Source organism: Bubalus bubalis, chromosome 2 (assembly GCF_019923935.1).
Source record: "Bubalus bubalis isolate 160015118507 breed Murrah chromosome 2, NDDB_SH_1, whole genome shotgun sequence".
NCBI lineage: Eukaryota > Metazoa > Chordata > Mammalia > Artiodactyla > Bovidae > Bubalus > Bubalus bubalis.
This window is the reverse complement of record NC_059158.1, coordinates 10,875,730-10,891,484: the sequence shown is the minus strand read 5'-3', so window position 1 is coordinate 10,891,484 and position 15,755 is coordinate 10,875,730. Positions and strand designations below refer to the sequence as shown.

The 15,755-nt window shown below is 46.2% G+C and overlaps 1 protein-coding gene across 7 annotated transcripts in view; it reads right to left on the bottom strand.

The window, feature by feature from the left end:
• Nucleotides 1-15,755, bottom strand: part of JARID2 (jumonji and AT-rich interaction domain containing 2) — a 233,248-nt gene that overhangs the window by 40,882 nt on the left and 176,611 nt on the right. For all 7 annotated transcript variants that reach the window (XM_025265943.3, XM_025265949.3, XM_044927368.2 and 4 more), the window contains one exon: nt 1,966-2,142. In XM_025265943.3, coding sequence (XP_025121728.2) covers nt 1,966-2,142 — 177 coding nt within the window. The remainder of the gene's footprint in view (nt 1-1,965; nt 2,143-15,755) is intronic.

Here is a 15,755-nt window from a genome sequence, read left to right as displayed (position 1 = left end):
GGCCCAGGCGCTGGCTCTTCGCCGCTGTCAAGCGGACAGGAGCGCAGCTCCACCAGCGCCACAGGCCGGAGCCGCCACGGAGCTCAGCTGTCCACACGCGCACCCTTACAGGGGACGGCGGCCTCTGGGGCAGGGGCTTTGCAAAAACCGTGACTCTGAGCTGCAGTCGGCCACTTTTAGTGATGGATACAAGACATCAGCTCTCCCTTTCTTCAACTATAAAGCAAGAAACGCCTCCTGCCCTGACCACCTCCCAGTGACTTTGCTGGAGAGAAAGCAGATGGGATCAAAAGATAATGTAGATGAACACACCCTAAAATCTATTATTTCTATTGTCATTCATGGAAAACAGCTCTCTGGCCTCTCACAAAGGAGATTTCTGAGACCACCCACTAGTTAGAGAAGCCACCCCTTAACATGAACATGTCTACACACAGCTAGCTAACAGAGACTATACACACACTTCATTGAGTGCCTTCGTTACAGGTAAGGAGGCTGAGAAATACTGAGCTTCCCTGGTGGCTCAGACAGTAAAGTGTGTACCTACAATGCGGGAGACCTGGGTTCGATCCCTGGGTCGGGAAGATCCCCTGGAGAAGGAAATGGCAACCCACTCCAGTACTCTTGCCTGCAGAATCCCACGGATGGAGGAGCCTGATGGGCTATATAGTCCATCGGGCAGCAAACAGTCAGACACGACTGAGCGACTTCACTTCTTCTACACTGAGATTACTAACCTCATCTGCTCAACAAACTCTACGGTCTTTAAGTCACATCCCTCATCTCTCTATGCCACCTAAACACAGCCCTAAACAAGAAGCAGGACAAATGAAAAAGCATTCAACTGTCAAGGCAGAAATGCCAACAACAGTGCAGGTGGCCAGATTCCCATCACGTCCAAGTGATCCGGTCCCACAGGCCCACCGAGGCCAGAAAGACGAGCGCTCGGCCGTGAAGGAAAAGAATGGGACGAACTTCCCTCTGCCTCAATCACTTACTGGCAACACGGATTTTCTATCGTTTGTAGATGTGGATGCTCTACGTTCTAGGGTCTCTGTGAGTCCCAGAGAAGCTGGGTAAGAGCTCACAGAAAGCAGTCATCACCATGCTGCCATCAGTGATCTTTCTTCTCATTTCCTTTCCCACCCCAGCCACACCCGACACTAATCCAGTTACTCATCAAGTTCTCTCAACCCCACCCCTGCAGTATTTCTGTATCTGCCTCCACATTTTTGTACTTACATCCTCCCATCTACACTGCCACCTTTTAGTCCCTGGTTACCTTGAGCCAGGTAATTGCCTACAATTATAGCCTTTCAATGTGTTTCCTCTTCTTGAAATCATTTCCCTTTATGAAATCCTCTTAATTGATGCCAGCTTAATCTTTTCAGAATATAACTCTGATTAAGTCAGCTCCCTGTTGAAAAACCACTGAGCACGTTCCATGGTCAACTCATTTATAATTTTCTCTTTCTCACAGTCGATCTTTCCTTCTTGTTTTTTGGGGCTACGTGTCCTGCCCCTGGAATGTTAAGAGTCAGGGGGAAGAAAACGAGTCTAGTTTCTACTACACATGCATGGCCCTGATTTCACAAGCTGGATAACTGCTGGAATCACAACAGTAAGTGCATGACAACAGCATCTTCATGAATTCATCTCGACCACGCCTGTTCAGATGCGGTATCTTCTGCCTCCAACTCCTACATCTGTGATCTTATGGAATTTACCATCATCTTCACAAACTTAAGAATATGTATCCAACAATCTATTTACCTCGAACACAACTATTTGGACCATTTTATACCACCCATCTCTCCGTTAAGTGCCTGGTACTTAAAGAAGTATGCAAAACATCACTAACCCACCTCTGCCACCTTCATCATCTTCTCAACATATGATCTACTCCACCTTTCACTCAAAGCTCTGGATTTTATCTGTTAAATCCAAATTCAACAGTGGACCTACCATGTCCGTTGTGAACATGCTTGTGGGTTTTTCCTTTCCTGGGGGTTGACTGGCATGAAGATGAAGCATTGTTGGTGGCTGCTTTGACGTCTTCTGTTTCATCATCTTCCTCCTCAACATCCTCCTCGTCCTGAGAGCTTCCAAAATACACCATGCTGTTGGGCAGCGCAGGAGAACCTGGCGGGGTCAAAAGGAGGGGCATAAACAAGGGCCTGAGTCTCCACCCCTTCCAGAGCCCACTTCAAGTGGAAAGTCGCTCAGTGGGGTCTGACTCTTTGTAACCTCATGGACTGTACAGTCCATGGAATTCTCCAGGCCAGAATACTGGATTGGGTAGCCTTTCCCTTCTCCAGAGGATCTTCCCAACCCAGGGATCGAACCCAGGTTTCCCGCATTGCAGGTGGATTCGTTACCAGCTGAGCCACCAGGGAAGCCCAAGAATACTGGAGTGGGTAGCCTATCCCTTCTCCAGTGGATCTCCCCGACCCAGGAATCGAACTGGGGTTCCTGCATTGCAGGTGGATTCTTTACCAACTGAGCTATCAGGGAAGCCCAAGTGGACCCATGTACTAAATTACAAACTTAAATCCTCATGACTGAGCAGATAAAACAAAGCAATTAATCTCTACTGCCATTTTTATTTTTCAAACATACTCCAGGAAATAGAACTCTATCTGTGTCCCTTTAACAGATTTCAGGCAAAATCCCCCAGCAGGGAGGAGGGACGATGCCATTCACCAAACATAACAAATCAAAAATTTTAAAATCTCATTTGACTATTCTTGAGAAGGGAGTGGGGAAAACAACAAAGACTGAATTGAGCAAAAAAAAAAAAAAAAAAAAAAAAACAAAACCCTACCCACAGTGTCAAGGACATGAAGACTATTCTGGGTTACATCGTCTAGACTTAAAAAGTATGAACTTAAGCAAATGATTGTAAAATGAAAAAAAAAAGAGAGAGAGAGAGACAAGTGATAAAAACAAAATATGACATTTCCTTATAAAAGGAATCTGTCTCATATTCATAGGGGGTGAGTGACAGGTATGGATTCCAAAATCACAATATATTTGGAAGCTACTTTGATATTATGATCAGGTTAATAGCATGTAAAATTATTAAAATAAATTCTTGCATAACACTAACTAGAAGACTGGCTTAAATAAATTTAAAAATCAAAAAAACCTCTTCATAGAACCCAATCCCTTACTCCTTTTACACCTTAACCTCCTCATCGCCAAACATTTTTGGTTCTGAACCTAAGACAGAACAGTAACACCAAAAAACAAGCTCAATATTACAAAGAAGCACAATACCGTTCTTCTTTATTAAATCATGAATTTTCAGAAGAAGATCGATCGGTCAATTCACTGGTATACTGTTTGGGACCAAAGGCTGTTAATTTTTGTTTTTTAATAATCAATTAGTCAGTTAATTGGTTAATTGATTAATCCATCAATTTTTGAAACCCTTGAGTTAATTTCTGGCAGTAACTTTCATTTTCTTTCCCATTAAGTATCCAGAGAAGAGCTGCTATCAAGTAACAGAAGAATAAATGTTAAGTTCATTTCTTCTCTTGCCAGTGTCCTGTGAATGAGCTAACACTTCAGGAGTATCCATCAAGATTCAAGTAACTGAACGTGCTCTCCTTCCCAAACTGGATCTCAAACTTCAACCACAATGGCTAATTTAACCATTCCAGCATCAGGGCTACCTGTTCTAACAAGGAAATGGACATGAACGAGCAGCCTCAGAGCACTGAAGCGGCGAACCACGACTGCCCAGCTCCCGGAAACGCAAAGACAAAGACAGCACCTTCCACTTGTCAGCATGACCTACTGATACTCAAACACCCCAGCCCGCAAGTTATATGGGTCATAGCACTGAATGGAAACGAAACTCCAAAGGGATGTGTGTGACAAACACTCTGTATAACATAACTGGAGACACTCTGACCAAAGCCATTTCCTTTGTTTTCTCCCCTTTGATCATTTCCAATTAGAAGCAGGTTCTCAACAGAAGGAAGGTCTGTCAGAGGCTTTGGGGAAAACCACCTGATCAAGCAGAAGTTAGAAGATGAAGCTTTTTAAAAAAAAGAAAAGAGGAGGAAATATCTGGCCTTTTTCCTACTACAACAATATATTTACCCTTGTACTAAGTGGTTTTACAACTAGTACAAGACTGAATAGAAAAAGAAGTGACACCATCCTTCCCAGCTTTGTACTTAAAAAGTTTCCAGTCGGAACATATCATTCACAGAGACACACAAAGTACCTCCAAGGCCAAATGTACCTACATTGATGGGTCATTTCCTAAATCTAACCTAAAAAAAAAACAAAAAAAAACAAAACCTTTATTGAATTTATTACACAACTGCTTGTGTTTTATGTTTGGTTTTGGCCATGAGGCATGTGGGATCTCAGCTGCTCACCCAGGGATAAACCCACACCCCCTGCACTGGCAGGTGAGGTCTTAAGCCTCTGGACCAATAGGGAAGTCCCATAAATCTAAGCATTTAAGGAAAAAACCAGGAAACCTTATTTCAGCGCTCAAAAAGAGGTTCTGAGTTTAAAAAAAATTATAAAGAAAGAAAGGAAAGGAAATTTCCCATAAGCTCCAACTCACTCCAGCATGTGACGTGACATCCAGTAACACATTACATGCTGTCAGACAGAGCTGGGGACCCGGCACTTGGCACTGACAGACTCAGCCATTAAATTCTCCTCTTCAGTAAAAGAAGAACAAGGTTAAACACATTTCTTCAAGTTCCTTCAAGATCAAAACAGCCACACCTAATTTCTCTTAAAGTAAAGCCTCCCTGCACTCTGTGTCGGATGCACTGACCAGCGCGGCTGAAATCAGAAAGCGGATTATACAGGACCACACAGAGCAGGTGTGTGTGTAGACCCTGCAGTAACTTCCACAGCTCACTCTGCCCTCCATTGGAGGGAAGCAGGATTGCAGGATGGAATCTCAGGAAGTAAGCCAGTACCGCCTCGCCTTGCTCCATCCCATCAGGATCAGGAGAGAAGGCAATAAACTCTGCAACTGAAGCCATTTGGGAGCAAAGCAAGTCTGCCCAATTCTGGGCAAAATCCACACGAACCACATGAGAAATTAAGAAGTAACTGCCACCTACAGAGTCTGTTGAGGATTTTTTGAAACTCAAACCCAATACATAAAGCATCACATTCCTTATGTTCAAAACTCTGAGAAAGGGGTGAGCACTAAATTTATGCCAAAGAACTAAAACGGAGGAAATGTTGAGGAGCTCAGTTCAGAACCCAAGTTTCATTAATATCCTACAGAAAGCAAACAGGGTAACTTTAACAAAAGAAGAAAGCAACCAAACTTAAGAATCCATTTCTTTAAGCAGCTTCTCAGCCAAGTATACACAGTGATGTAACCTGATGTGTGTTCTATAGGGAAATGTGCAGTAGGAAGCAGAACACCAGGGAAGGGGTGGGGAGCGTGCTCCCTGCGGGAGTCGCTCTTAAAACAAAACTTACAATAATGTAAGATTTTTCTGATGGGACTGGGTCTGCAGTCAAGAGGTGGAAAAGACACAAGTAGGGGGGCACAGGGGATAAAAGCGATTGCTTTCACCCTAAAAAGTAATGTGGGTTCCCTCCTAAATGACTTGCTGGTTGGACCTAAAGACAAAGCATCAGCAAAATAAAAGACAATACAGATGCTCAAATAAGAAGAGGAATGGAGAGACTCCTGTGATGAAAGGAGAAGGGATTAGTAGAGGAAAAAGACTAGTGCTTGATAATAAGGAGCCTTGGGCAGAAAGGTCAGAGCTAACAGAGTCAGGATGCCCTTGGCTCAAATAATAAGCTTGTGCCAATTCTCCCCTCTGCATCATGGCCCGGGTAGAGCCTTACCACCTTCCACGTTTCATTTAAAAAGCCACTGCCAATCTCAGGAGTGGCCCCATCAACTATAGCTTCTCCCCCAGAAGGAACATACCTTCAGAATTTTTCTGGGTACCTGCATACCTGTACCTCTTGTTAACCTTGTTAACAAGTTAAAGCATGCAGAAAAGACTAAATCCAACAACACTGAATATTCCAAACCTCGGTCACCACACAGCTACTGGTAATCCCTCTAAGACCCGCTGACATGTCCGCTTAGAAGTGACGGAGAGGGTCAAGCCAACATTCCAGATCGGGGGAACCACAGCAACCAGGAAAAAGCAGCAAAAACAGCTTTTCCTTCTCTCTCATTGACACAAAACCAGGAAGATCATCTCACATGGCATAACCAAGGTGATAGAGAAACACAGACTGCTAAATACCTAGAAAATAACTGCAGAAGACCCTCAAATACATAAAAGAGAGCCAAAAGCATCTGAGAAACCAAACTAATCAGACATTCACAGACAGCATTTCTCTCTTCTTAGCCAAGATACAAGCTCGATTAGCTAATTTACAAATAAGCTTAGAGGAGGAGGAATCTGTAAACAGATGAAGGAAAGGGTATTTCGAAGCCTTGAAAACAGCCAATAGTCTGGATTATTTATCACTGGTAAAATCACCCCCTTCCTCCTTATAAAATGGGTGAATGGGTCCATTTGCTAATCCAATTGAAGCTGTGTGCATGGAAAGTTAACATTTAGCATCTGAAAACAGAAGACTCTGCGTGTTTTTAGAATTTTTGATTAAAAATGGTCTACAACTCATAGATTCTCACACTTAAGAAGCAAACTTCCTCTCTAGAAAATTTATTAGGGTAGCTTTTTGCCTCCAAACATCAGGTGAAGTAAACTTTTGAAAAGCTCATTGTGGGCCTAGCATTCAGGAAAACGGGGCATAGATCTACAGAGATGAAAATAGGATGGGAGAAATGGGAAATACAACAAGGAAAAGCTTCCAGAAGAGAAATCATCTCCTCCCACGGCAGACCACTACGGTAAAAACAAGGGGTCTGAGAAATGGTTGAGTGGCTCCCACCTGGTTCCTGGGGTGGGCTCCCTCCCCTCCGTAGGTACCAGGCCCTCTTGTGACGTTAATCAAGTCAGAGAGGTTACCTCATCACACAGAATAACTCCATCTATCTCCTCCATGGGCTTCCCTGGTGGCTCAGAAAAAGGTAAAGAATCCGCCTGCAGCCCAGGAGACCTGCATTCGATCCCTGGGTTAGGAAGACCCCCTGGAGGAGGGCTTGGCAACCCACTCCAGTGTTCTTGCCTGGAGAATCCCATGGAGAGAGGAGCCTGGAGGGCTACAGTCCACAGGACTCGCAAAGAGTCGGACATGACTGAGCTTAAGCACATCTCCTCTACAAACTCTGTAGTTTTAAAGCAGTCATCAGGACTCTCTCTCCCACGTTGCGTGCACTCTTTTCTCTCTCTCTCTCTCACTCTCCTGCTATCCTCTAAATAAAAGAGAGCTGTAACACTGATTTGCCTAAGAGCTGTAGCACGGTTTGTCCAAGACCCAAGAGCTGTGACGCGCTGAGGGCTTTAATGTCTGTCACTCCAAATCTTTGTTGTGACGAGACAAAGAACCAAGGAACATACACTCGCGTGACATCTATGGTGCCATGACTCAGATATAACCTGGCTGAAACAACCTCTGTGTGGAAGAGGCCAAACACAGCAGGAGCCCAACTCAGCGAAGCTCCAACGCTAGAAGCAGAAGGCGAAGAAACCCAGCTCAGGGGAAGGCCCATCTTGTTGGAAACCGGGACAGTGAAAAACGAACTCAGCAGAAAGCTCACGCGGCCCAGTCGCAGATTCCAGAAGACCTCCGGTTAAGGTCAACCAGCTACAACATGCAGTGCCAGTTCAACAAAGATATATAACTACAGCTAACCACGGAATATATCACACACCCTTGGACACCGCTATAAGGGCTCTGAGGATTGAGACTAGCAAGAGGGGGAGGCCCAATACACCTCACCGCCCCAGTTCAGCAGGAAGTAGCCAGAAAGACCTCGACGTCCCTATTCCCGAAGAATTGGGCCTCCCATCTCTTGAGGGGGGAATGTTAGGTAGGTAGAATAGGGAAAAGGAGTCCAAAATGGTGGTGGCTAAGACAAGGAAGGTCTGAGGACCAGAGTGAAGACTTCAGGCAGAACAAACAGCACTCCTGGCTAAGCCCAATTTGCATAGGGCAGGCCCAGGTGGAGGAAAAAACATATAAAAGGAGGAGCCAAAGCGCTTTCTCTTGGACTCTCTCTCCCACGTGCGGGCACTCTTTTCTTTCTCTCTCTCTCTCACTCTCCTGCTATCTTCTAAATAAAATAGAGCTGTAACACTGAAAAAAAAAATAAAAAAATAAAGCAGTCATCAATGAAAGGTGAGTGCTTTTAATATGTTAAGAGGATTATGGATGGCATCGGAGAAGGCAATGGCACCCCACTCCAGTACTCTTGCCTGGAAAATCCCATGGATGGAGGAGCCTGGTGGGCTGCAGTCCATGGGGTTGCTAAGAGTCGGACACGACTGAACGACTTCACTTTCACTTTTCATTTTCATGCATTGGAGAAGGAAATGGCAACCCACTCCAGTGTTCTTGCCTGGAGAATCCCAGGGACGGGGGAGTCTGGTGGGCTGCCATCTATGGGGTCACACCAGCAGCATGGATGGCATAGGGAACGGGAGGCAGGGGGTATACACGTGTACTTACAGTTTTCTATTAAAATCACAGGCAGATTTTTCTCTCCTGATTATTCAAGCACATTAGCAAACGTAAAAAAAAAATCTGAACTTGGATCAGTCGGTGGAATTGGGAGTGCAGAACGCATCTGTGCTTTGCCAAAGCCGTATTTCATTACTTTTCAGAATTAGTTGGCAATGTCTCCACAATATTTACTGAAGTGAAAACCAAATGTTTTCATCTGGACAAAAATCAAACTGTGGTATGTTACAACCACAACAGAAATCATTTTAATCCAAAAACTTGCTTTCTCTAATTTGGGCTGCGGTTTCTGTAAAATTGGATTCTTCTCTGTGAATCATGTACACACAAGCCCTCTTTCTCATTATCTTCCCTCCCCCGACCAGTTCTTTATCTTAACAAGCTAAACATAGCTCGTTCTGCTAGATTTTGGAAAAGACCCTAAAGGGATTCCCCGCCCGCTGTCATTTAGCTGGGGAGTCAAATTCTGTAGCTTGAGCTCACACACTCCGGGCTGTGGCCCGGATTTGGCATGTTTGTGATGGATCTTCAGGACACACACAGAGAATGGAAGCAATCGGGCCCTATTACCACGTGCTCAGACGCTCAGTCGGGTCCAGCTTTTTGCAACCCCATGGACTGCAGCCCACCAGGCTCCTGTTTCCATGGAATTCTCCAGGCAAGAACACAGGAGCGGTTTGCCATTTCCTATTCCAGGGGATCTTCCCGACCCAGGGATGTTCTCTATCACTAGCGCCACCTAGGAAGCCCATTATCATATAAAAAAACACACTTCAAAGGGAGCAGGTAGGGTCTGGGGCGGGGGCAGGGAGATATTCCTTGATTTTCTGAGTTCCAAGAGAGGAGAGCTCCATCCTTTGAAACTGAACAGTTATCAGAGAAAGTGGGTGCAACCTTGGCCCGTTAATCCCACTGTCTACGTACCCAGCACTGACCCAAGCACCTGTGACCCACACCCGCCCTGCACACTCAGGCACCCACACACCTAATACAAGCGCCCCGAGAGCCGGGACGACTGCGACGCACGGACTGCCGGTGTCTCTTCCACGTCAGCCTTTACAGTTTACCAGGGATAAGAATTTCCACCAGGGTTTCCCAAGCCCTGCCCACTCCCATATAACTCTTAAGATCGGGTACTAAATCCATCTGCTATTTTCTTTAGAGTGATTTACTTTCATGATTTAAATGACCTTTCTCTATTATATCAGTATAAATTTAATATCATGTGCCCTAAAAAGAAAAAGTAATTAATATTACAATCAAAGTTTCAGCCTACTTCACATTAATATTAAAGGTAATTAATATCACGATCAAACATCCACCCTACTTCATTTCTGGCACCACCAAGCAGCAGGACTCGGGGAAGAGCCCTCCAGCCAAAGTCCAAACGCAAAGGGAGGCCCTAGCTCCTTATGGTACAAGGAGAAGGCTGGGTAATGGGGCCTCTACTGAAACTGATCTTCCTTTTAATACACACATATCAAAACCAAGGGCGCCAGTCATTGGACTACATGGAGTCTGAAAGTCCAGGACGACGTGCCAGCTTGGCAGCCATGTACCCTCTTGTCGGGAGACTCGTTTACTTGCCTGTACAATGGGCTTAGTATCTTCAGATATAACAAGTGTGATGACCCCGAAGGCTGTGAGGCAACACAGGACAAAGCACACGCAACACCCACGTGGCAGTGCCGCTTTTAGGGTGACACACAGCTCAGGAGCGAAACAACTCACAACCATGAGAGCAGGTGAGGGCGAAGGTGATTTACTTCCTACCTGCTTTCCTAAATGGGAGAGTCTGCAGACTGGCCACTGGGAGAGGATGGGGTGGGGCTCAGAAAGAGGACGGAAACACAAAATGAACTCAGTAATTAGTCTGGAATTTGGGAACAGGTGGCAGAGCAACGCTTGTGAGGGCTGGAAAGCTTCAGCCCTTGGGAGCCTTTTTTCAGGAAGAACAGCGAGGAAGTGGCGATGTGACTGTCCTCTCAGAGGCCTCCTCTGCAGTTATGGGTTCCCAGGTGTGGCTGCCTGACCCCATGATTAGGCAATGCCTCCAGCAGAGCAGAGCTTGGGAAATCCCGTGGACAGAGGAGCCTGGTGGACTACAGTCCACGGAGTCACAAGGGTTGGACACGACGGAGCCGCCGCCACCACCACCAGAGCGGGGCACATGTTCTCTTTGCAAGAGCCCTGACATGAGGGTCTCGGCAACGAAAACCACCTTCCCTCCTGACAGCTCACAGGGAGACCTGACCCAGCCGAGCACCGAGACGGGAGAAAGCGCCTTTAATTAGCAGCTGAACAATCGGCTTCCTATCTTCCCCCGCTGTCATCTACACCCATGGCTTGAAACACACATGAACAAGCACACATCCGGTCAAATGGAACAAGGTCTCTGGATCTCCCTGCCGCAAATGAACACAACGCACAGGTCACACCACACGGAGAGCGCAGTGGGCTCAACCTATGTAACTTCCACCCATCACGTATGCAACGGGAAACAAGTCAGAAATTCACTTCACTGCGGCCACACAGAGCCCATCCCAAGTGTGCTCTCTCCACGGGGAAAGCGCCCACGAACCTTAATAGAGACATAAATACAGGGCAAGGGGCACCGAGTCTCTAGGACGTGGACACTGGTCACTTCAGCACTGTCAGCTGTCGGCCAGGTGCGCCACAAACAAAACAGGACTAACCTTACTTCCAGATTTCTGCCCCCATCGACCTTCTTTCTCTAAATGGGATTTCAGAAAGGATGAGAAATACTGAGGCAATCAGCAGAAAGTAGGGAAGAGGCCAGAGACAATCTGAGAAGCACACTGACTCGGTGCCGGCAGCCACAGGCGGGAGCAAGGACCGGCTTCATCTCCAGGGAGGGCAGAGCCTGGTCAGGGGCCAGCTGGCCTGGAGCACCGCCAACCCTCTGAGCAAAACGTCTTGGAGTCTGAACGACCGATCGAGGTCACAGAGCAATTAGAGGGGCCCCATCCCTCCCCTCCTGGGCGCTTCAGGAGCCGATGGTTTCATATTTCTTCATAATGAGCCTGATAAACTCTTCTGGCAAATAAACTGCTTGCTCAGCACAACTCAGCCAAGTGTACAGACTCTGTTGGAAAATCAAGCATATGAGGAACATAAGGCTGGTTTAGTGTGAAGAAACGTGAGGATGGCCACTAGAATCCTCAGGGTAGTGAAAACATCACTTTGTCTGTTAGCCCTCCCAAAAAATTAAGATGCAACACCTCCCAAAAAGGATTCATCCAGAAAAGAGCTGTGTACCACTGTGACAGAGGGCCCTCCTCCCCAAAGACTTCAGTACTGTAACGCACTCCCATTTCGCTCAAGGAAGTTCATTATCAGAGCTATGGTGCTCCTCGCAATCGGAGGATTATTTAATTGCTTTCTAGCAGGTTAATCCCCTTTCGTTTTGTGACCTCTAAATCACCCCAAGCTTTTTCATTTGCCCTACTTAATTACCCAAAGTCAGTATTCTATCGAAATACACATGCCTTGCCGATAAAGCTGGTGACTGTCTTTAGAGAAAGTTCCATGGGTGGCCTGTCTCTTCTGGTACTGCATTCTCCTTGGCTGGTCTTTTAAACTGTACCTCATCCGTGTCACTTGGAGGAACCTGTTCCCCTCCCCTGTTCATCTCCTAAATTCACCAGGAAATACTAAGGGGCTGGATGGTACCACAGGCCCCATCTGGTCCGCTTCGCACCCGTCATTTAGTCTAACTCCACAGCAACCACATGCTGACTGCACATCCATTTTACAAAAGAGGACACTGAGGCTGAAAGCTTTAAGTCACCTGCCCAGGATCCACTAGCATCCATCGGCCTCCTGCCTGTCTTCCTACAATAGCCCACTGCTTAGGCTTTGGTAGCCTGGATCCATTTTTCTGATGCTGCCATGATCAACTTATTCAACAAAGGTCTAAACCCGTGAGGGTCTTCCCCTCAGCAAAGAACCGTGGTGACTATCCAGCCTGGGCCCACAGCACCTAACACATCAGACTCCCTGCTTTAACAAGGGGCCAGCTCTCCAAGCCACGAAGTCACCTGCCCAGCCTTGGAAGGGGCTTCTGCAGACCTTTTTCTGTCTGTAAAGCCAGCTCCCCACTAGGGCCTGTGCAGGGCACCCTTCCCTCCGCTCCACCTGTGCCCCTCTGCCCAGCACGGCCACTCTGGCACCTGTGTCCGGGTCCAGTCCACTGCACCCGTCAAGCCACTTTCCTGTTGTAATCTGTGTTTTCTAGTTTCTGGCACTGAAAAACAGTTCAATAGAGGCCAAGTTAATTAGCAATTGAATGACAAGTGATCGCTGAAGATTCTCTAGGACCTGGGAAACAAAAGGCAAGTAGTCCCCAAACAGAAAGGATTGCTTCACCAGGGCTGACAGTGGGGGGTGGGGTGGGGGGTCTTCCGTACTAACTCCTCCTGGAAAATAGCTCTCTTCTTCCCTGTGAGGCTGGCCTGTGACACCCAGGGTCAGAAGAAGCGAGTATGTAGGTGTGTATTTTCAGGGATCCTCCTTGAGAATCCCCTTTATTTGCACTGCCCCCCAAAGAGGAAAATATAAATAAGAGACTCATCTAGCCTGCCACTGCTCCACTGCTTGTTTTCCAAATCTGCAAACAGTCATAGTCAGAAGAAAGAGAAGATGACAGGACTCATTAAGAACAACGGGTGACAAAAAACGCAGCGACGGTACATCCCCCTTCTCTGCAGATCTACACCCCAAGAAAGAGACTAATTATGCCTCTGGCAGGACCCAAGCAGACCCTCTCCAAAGCAGCCATTTAAAGATAAAGACACAGCAAGCAAACACATCGGCTGCTTGCACCATCACGCTTGCTTATCCTTTGGAAGTCTCAGGTCACCACATTAAGCAAAAAAAAAAAAAGAGAGTCCTACCAAACTCAGCTTTTTGAAAGGTCCCTACCTGCCTTAAGACAGATTTTTTTTTTTAATCTCTAAAGCTTCTTATCTCTGAACAACTGGCTGGTGTGTTGACATGCACACACTCTTCTCAGAATTATTAATGGCACAGTTTTTTCCTCACCCCAGTTTACAATGAAGTTGTGGGGAGAAGGGAGGTCTTGGGTTTGCTGGGGGTCACTGATGGGTAATAAACACGGAGACTTAAAGAACTCCATGAACCAGCTTTCCCTCCATCCCAAGATCCATTCTCTTCCATGTTTCAAATCAGCACTGAGGCTGTTCTGGATAATAACTGAAGACCAGAGAAAAGGATGATGTGCAATCCTTGGCAACAAACATCGTTTCCAGGTCTCTGGTTCCGGCATGATTTTTGCAGCTGGGCTTTCTCTCCTATCAATACTGAGCTTATCGGGGCTGCCTCGTTTACTGGATCTGTGCTTGCTTCCACCCAAGGGTGATGGAGCGGTTTGGTTCTTGAGGCTGAACATGAAGTCTGGGGCCCAGACAAGCTCTGTCTGGCTTGGAACTTCAGCCAGAAAAGCAGGAGCAGAATTAGACTGCAGGTATAAAGAAATGGTAATCAAACTCTCAACCATCAACTCTGTCTGTGAAGACTCCTGATGAGGTAAGTGTCACCAGCAGTCGTATCTAAACGTGAGAAACGCATCCACATGCAAATCGAGAATCAGATCAATGATGGGACACCCACACGATGGAATGGGTATTTATGTGATACTGAAACAGGAAACCAGACTGCCAAAATAAAATGCAATTCCATCCGGGGTGTGGGACTTATATACACACATAGAAGGCTCAGCAGTATTTTCACTGAGGAGGTGGTAAACAGCGCTTGTCTCTAGGAGACTGGAGAGAAGGGTATTTTGATTTTTTGATTTTTGGCCTTTTTCTCCCTCTTTTCCACTGATCTTCCCAGGTGGAACATGAAATAGTTTTATGGCTAAAAGAAGTTTTAACCCTTGATTTTGCATTTGAAACTGAAAGAAAATTATTAAAGTGCCACTACAGCAGACAGCGTCTATTTAACCCTTGTATACTTCAAAACACAAGTTTTAATTGCTTCAAACAATTCCATATTAAAATACACTGTCTAATACCACCGAACGCATCACATTTCCAGGAACATGAGGCACTCAGTGTATCACCTACCGTTTGAGGCTTTAAGGAAAGCCGTATCAGATAAAACACACTTGACCTCACAAATTCAAGGCTTTTAAAATAAAATACCTTAAATCTAAAAAGTTCAGGACAAAGAGTAAGAGAGTACAACACTCTGCATCAGAACCTTATTGTGTTTCAACTAAAAACGAACAACAAAACCTGTTTTATTGTCTGGCTCATCAATGTAGGAATAATTTTCCAGCCTCAGAGCATTTTTCCAAAATTATTTTTAAAAACATCTTAGGTTTCACTTCCTGAAACATCTGTTCCATCTGACGAGTGAAAGAAGTAAACTTTATATATGCAAAGACATGATACTCCTATGTCTAGAGTTTGTCAATGTCAATGTCAAAGACTCTAGATGTGATGTTTTCCTCCATCACCAATGACGCCACCCCACAGCAGCCTGACCACCTGTCCGTCACCCTCGCCTCTCCTCTTCCTTTCACCCTTCACAGCCAATCCTGCACCTCTTTCCTGCTGGGCTTTCACACCATCTTTTCCATCTCCACTCTCAACACTCAGGATCACCAGGCTCCGTCCACAAGCGGCCACGTCAAACCCAAGGGAGATGCTGGCAGGAGGCCCCGCCACCCCACCTCCCCTTCGTGAGGACCAAGTGGTCCACACCGGAACACGATTATCCTCCTCCTGTATGTCCTGAGAGTCTCCAGGACTATCAATGGCCTGTAATGTCAAACAAAAACCTCAGCTCTTTATCTTCCCTTAGCCAACAATTCAGTCCAAAAGCTAACTGGGTGTGAGAGGGTGGGGTGGGGTGGGGGTGAAGAACAACCAGAGAAGCCAGTCTGGGTTGTGAGGGCCCCAACAGGGTGAAGACGTGTTCACACATGGGGCAGCACACTCATGGGGTCGGAGCCAAGTGAAATCAGGAGGGCTCCATGGGGAGGGTGGCGGCAGAGATGGGCATGGGGCACTCTGGAAAAAAATGGGTCAGTAAGTAATTTGTAGATATAACAGGAGCCAGCTTTCTCCAAGTTTAATATGGAAAAAAGAAAACCA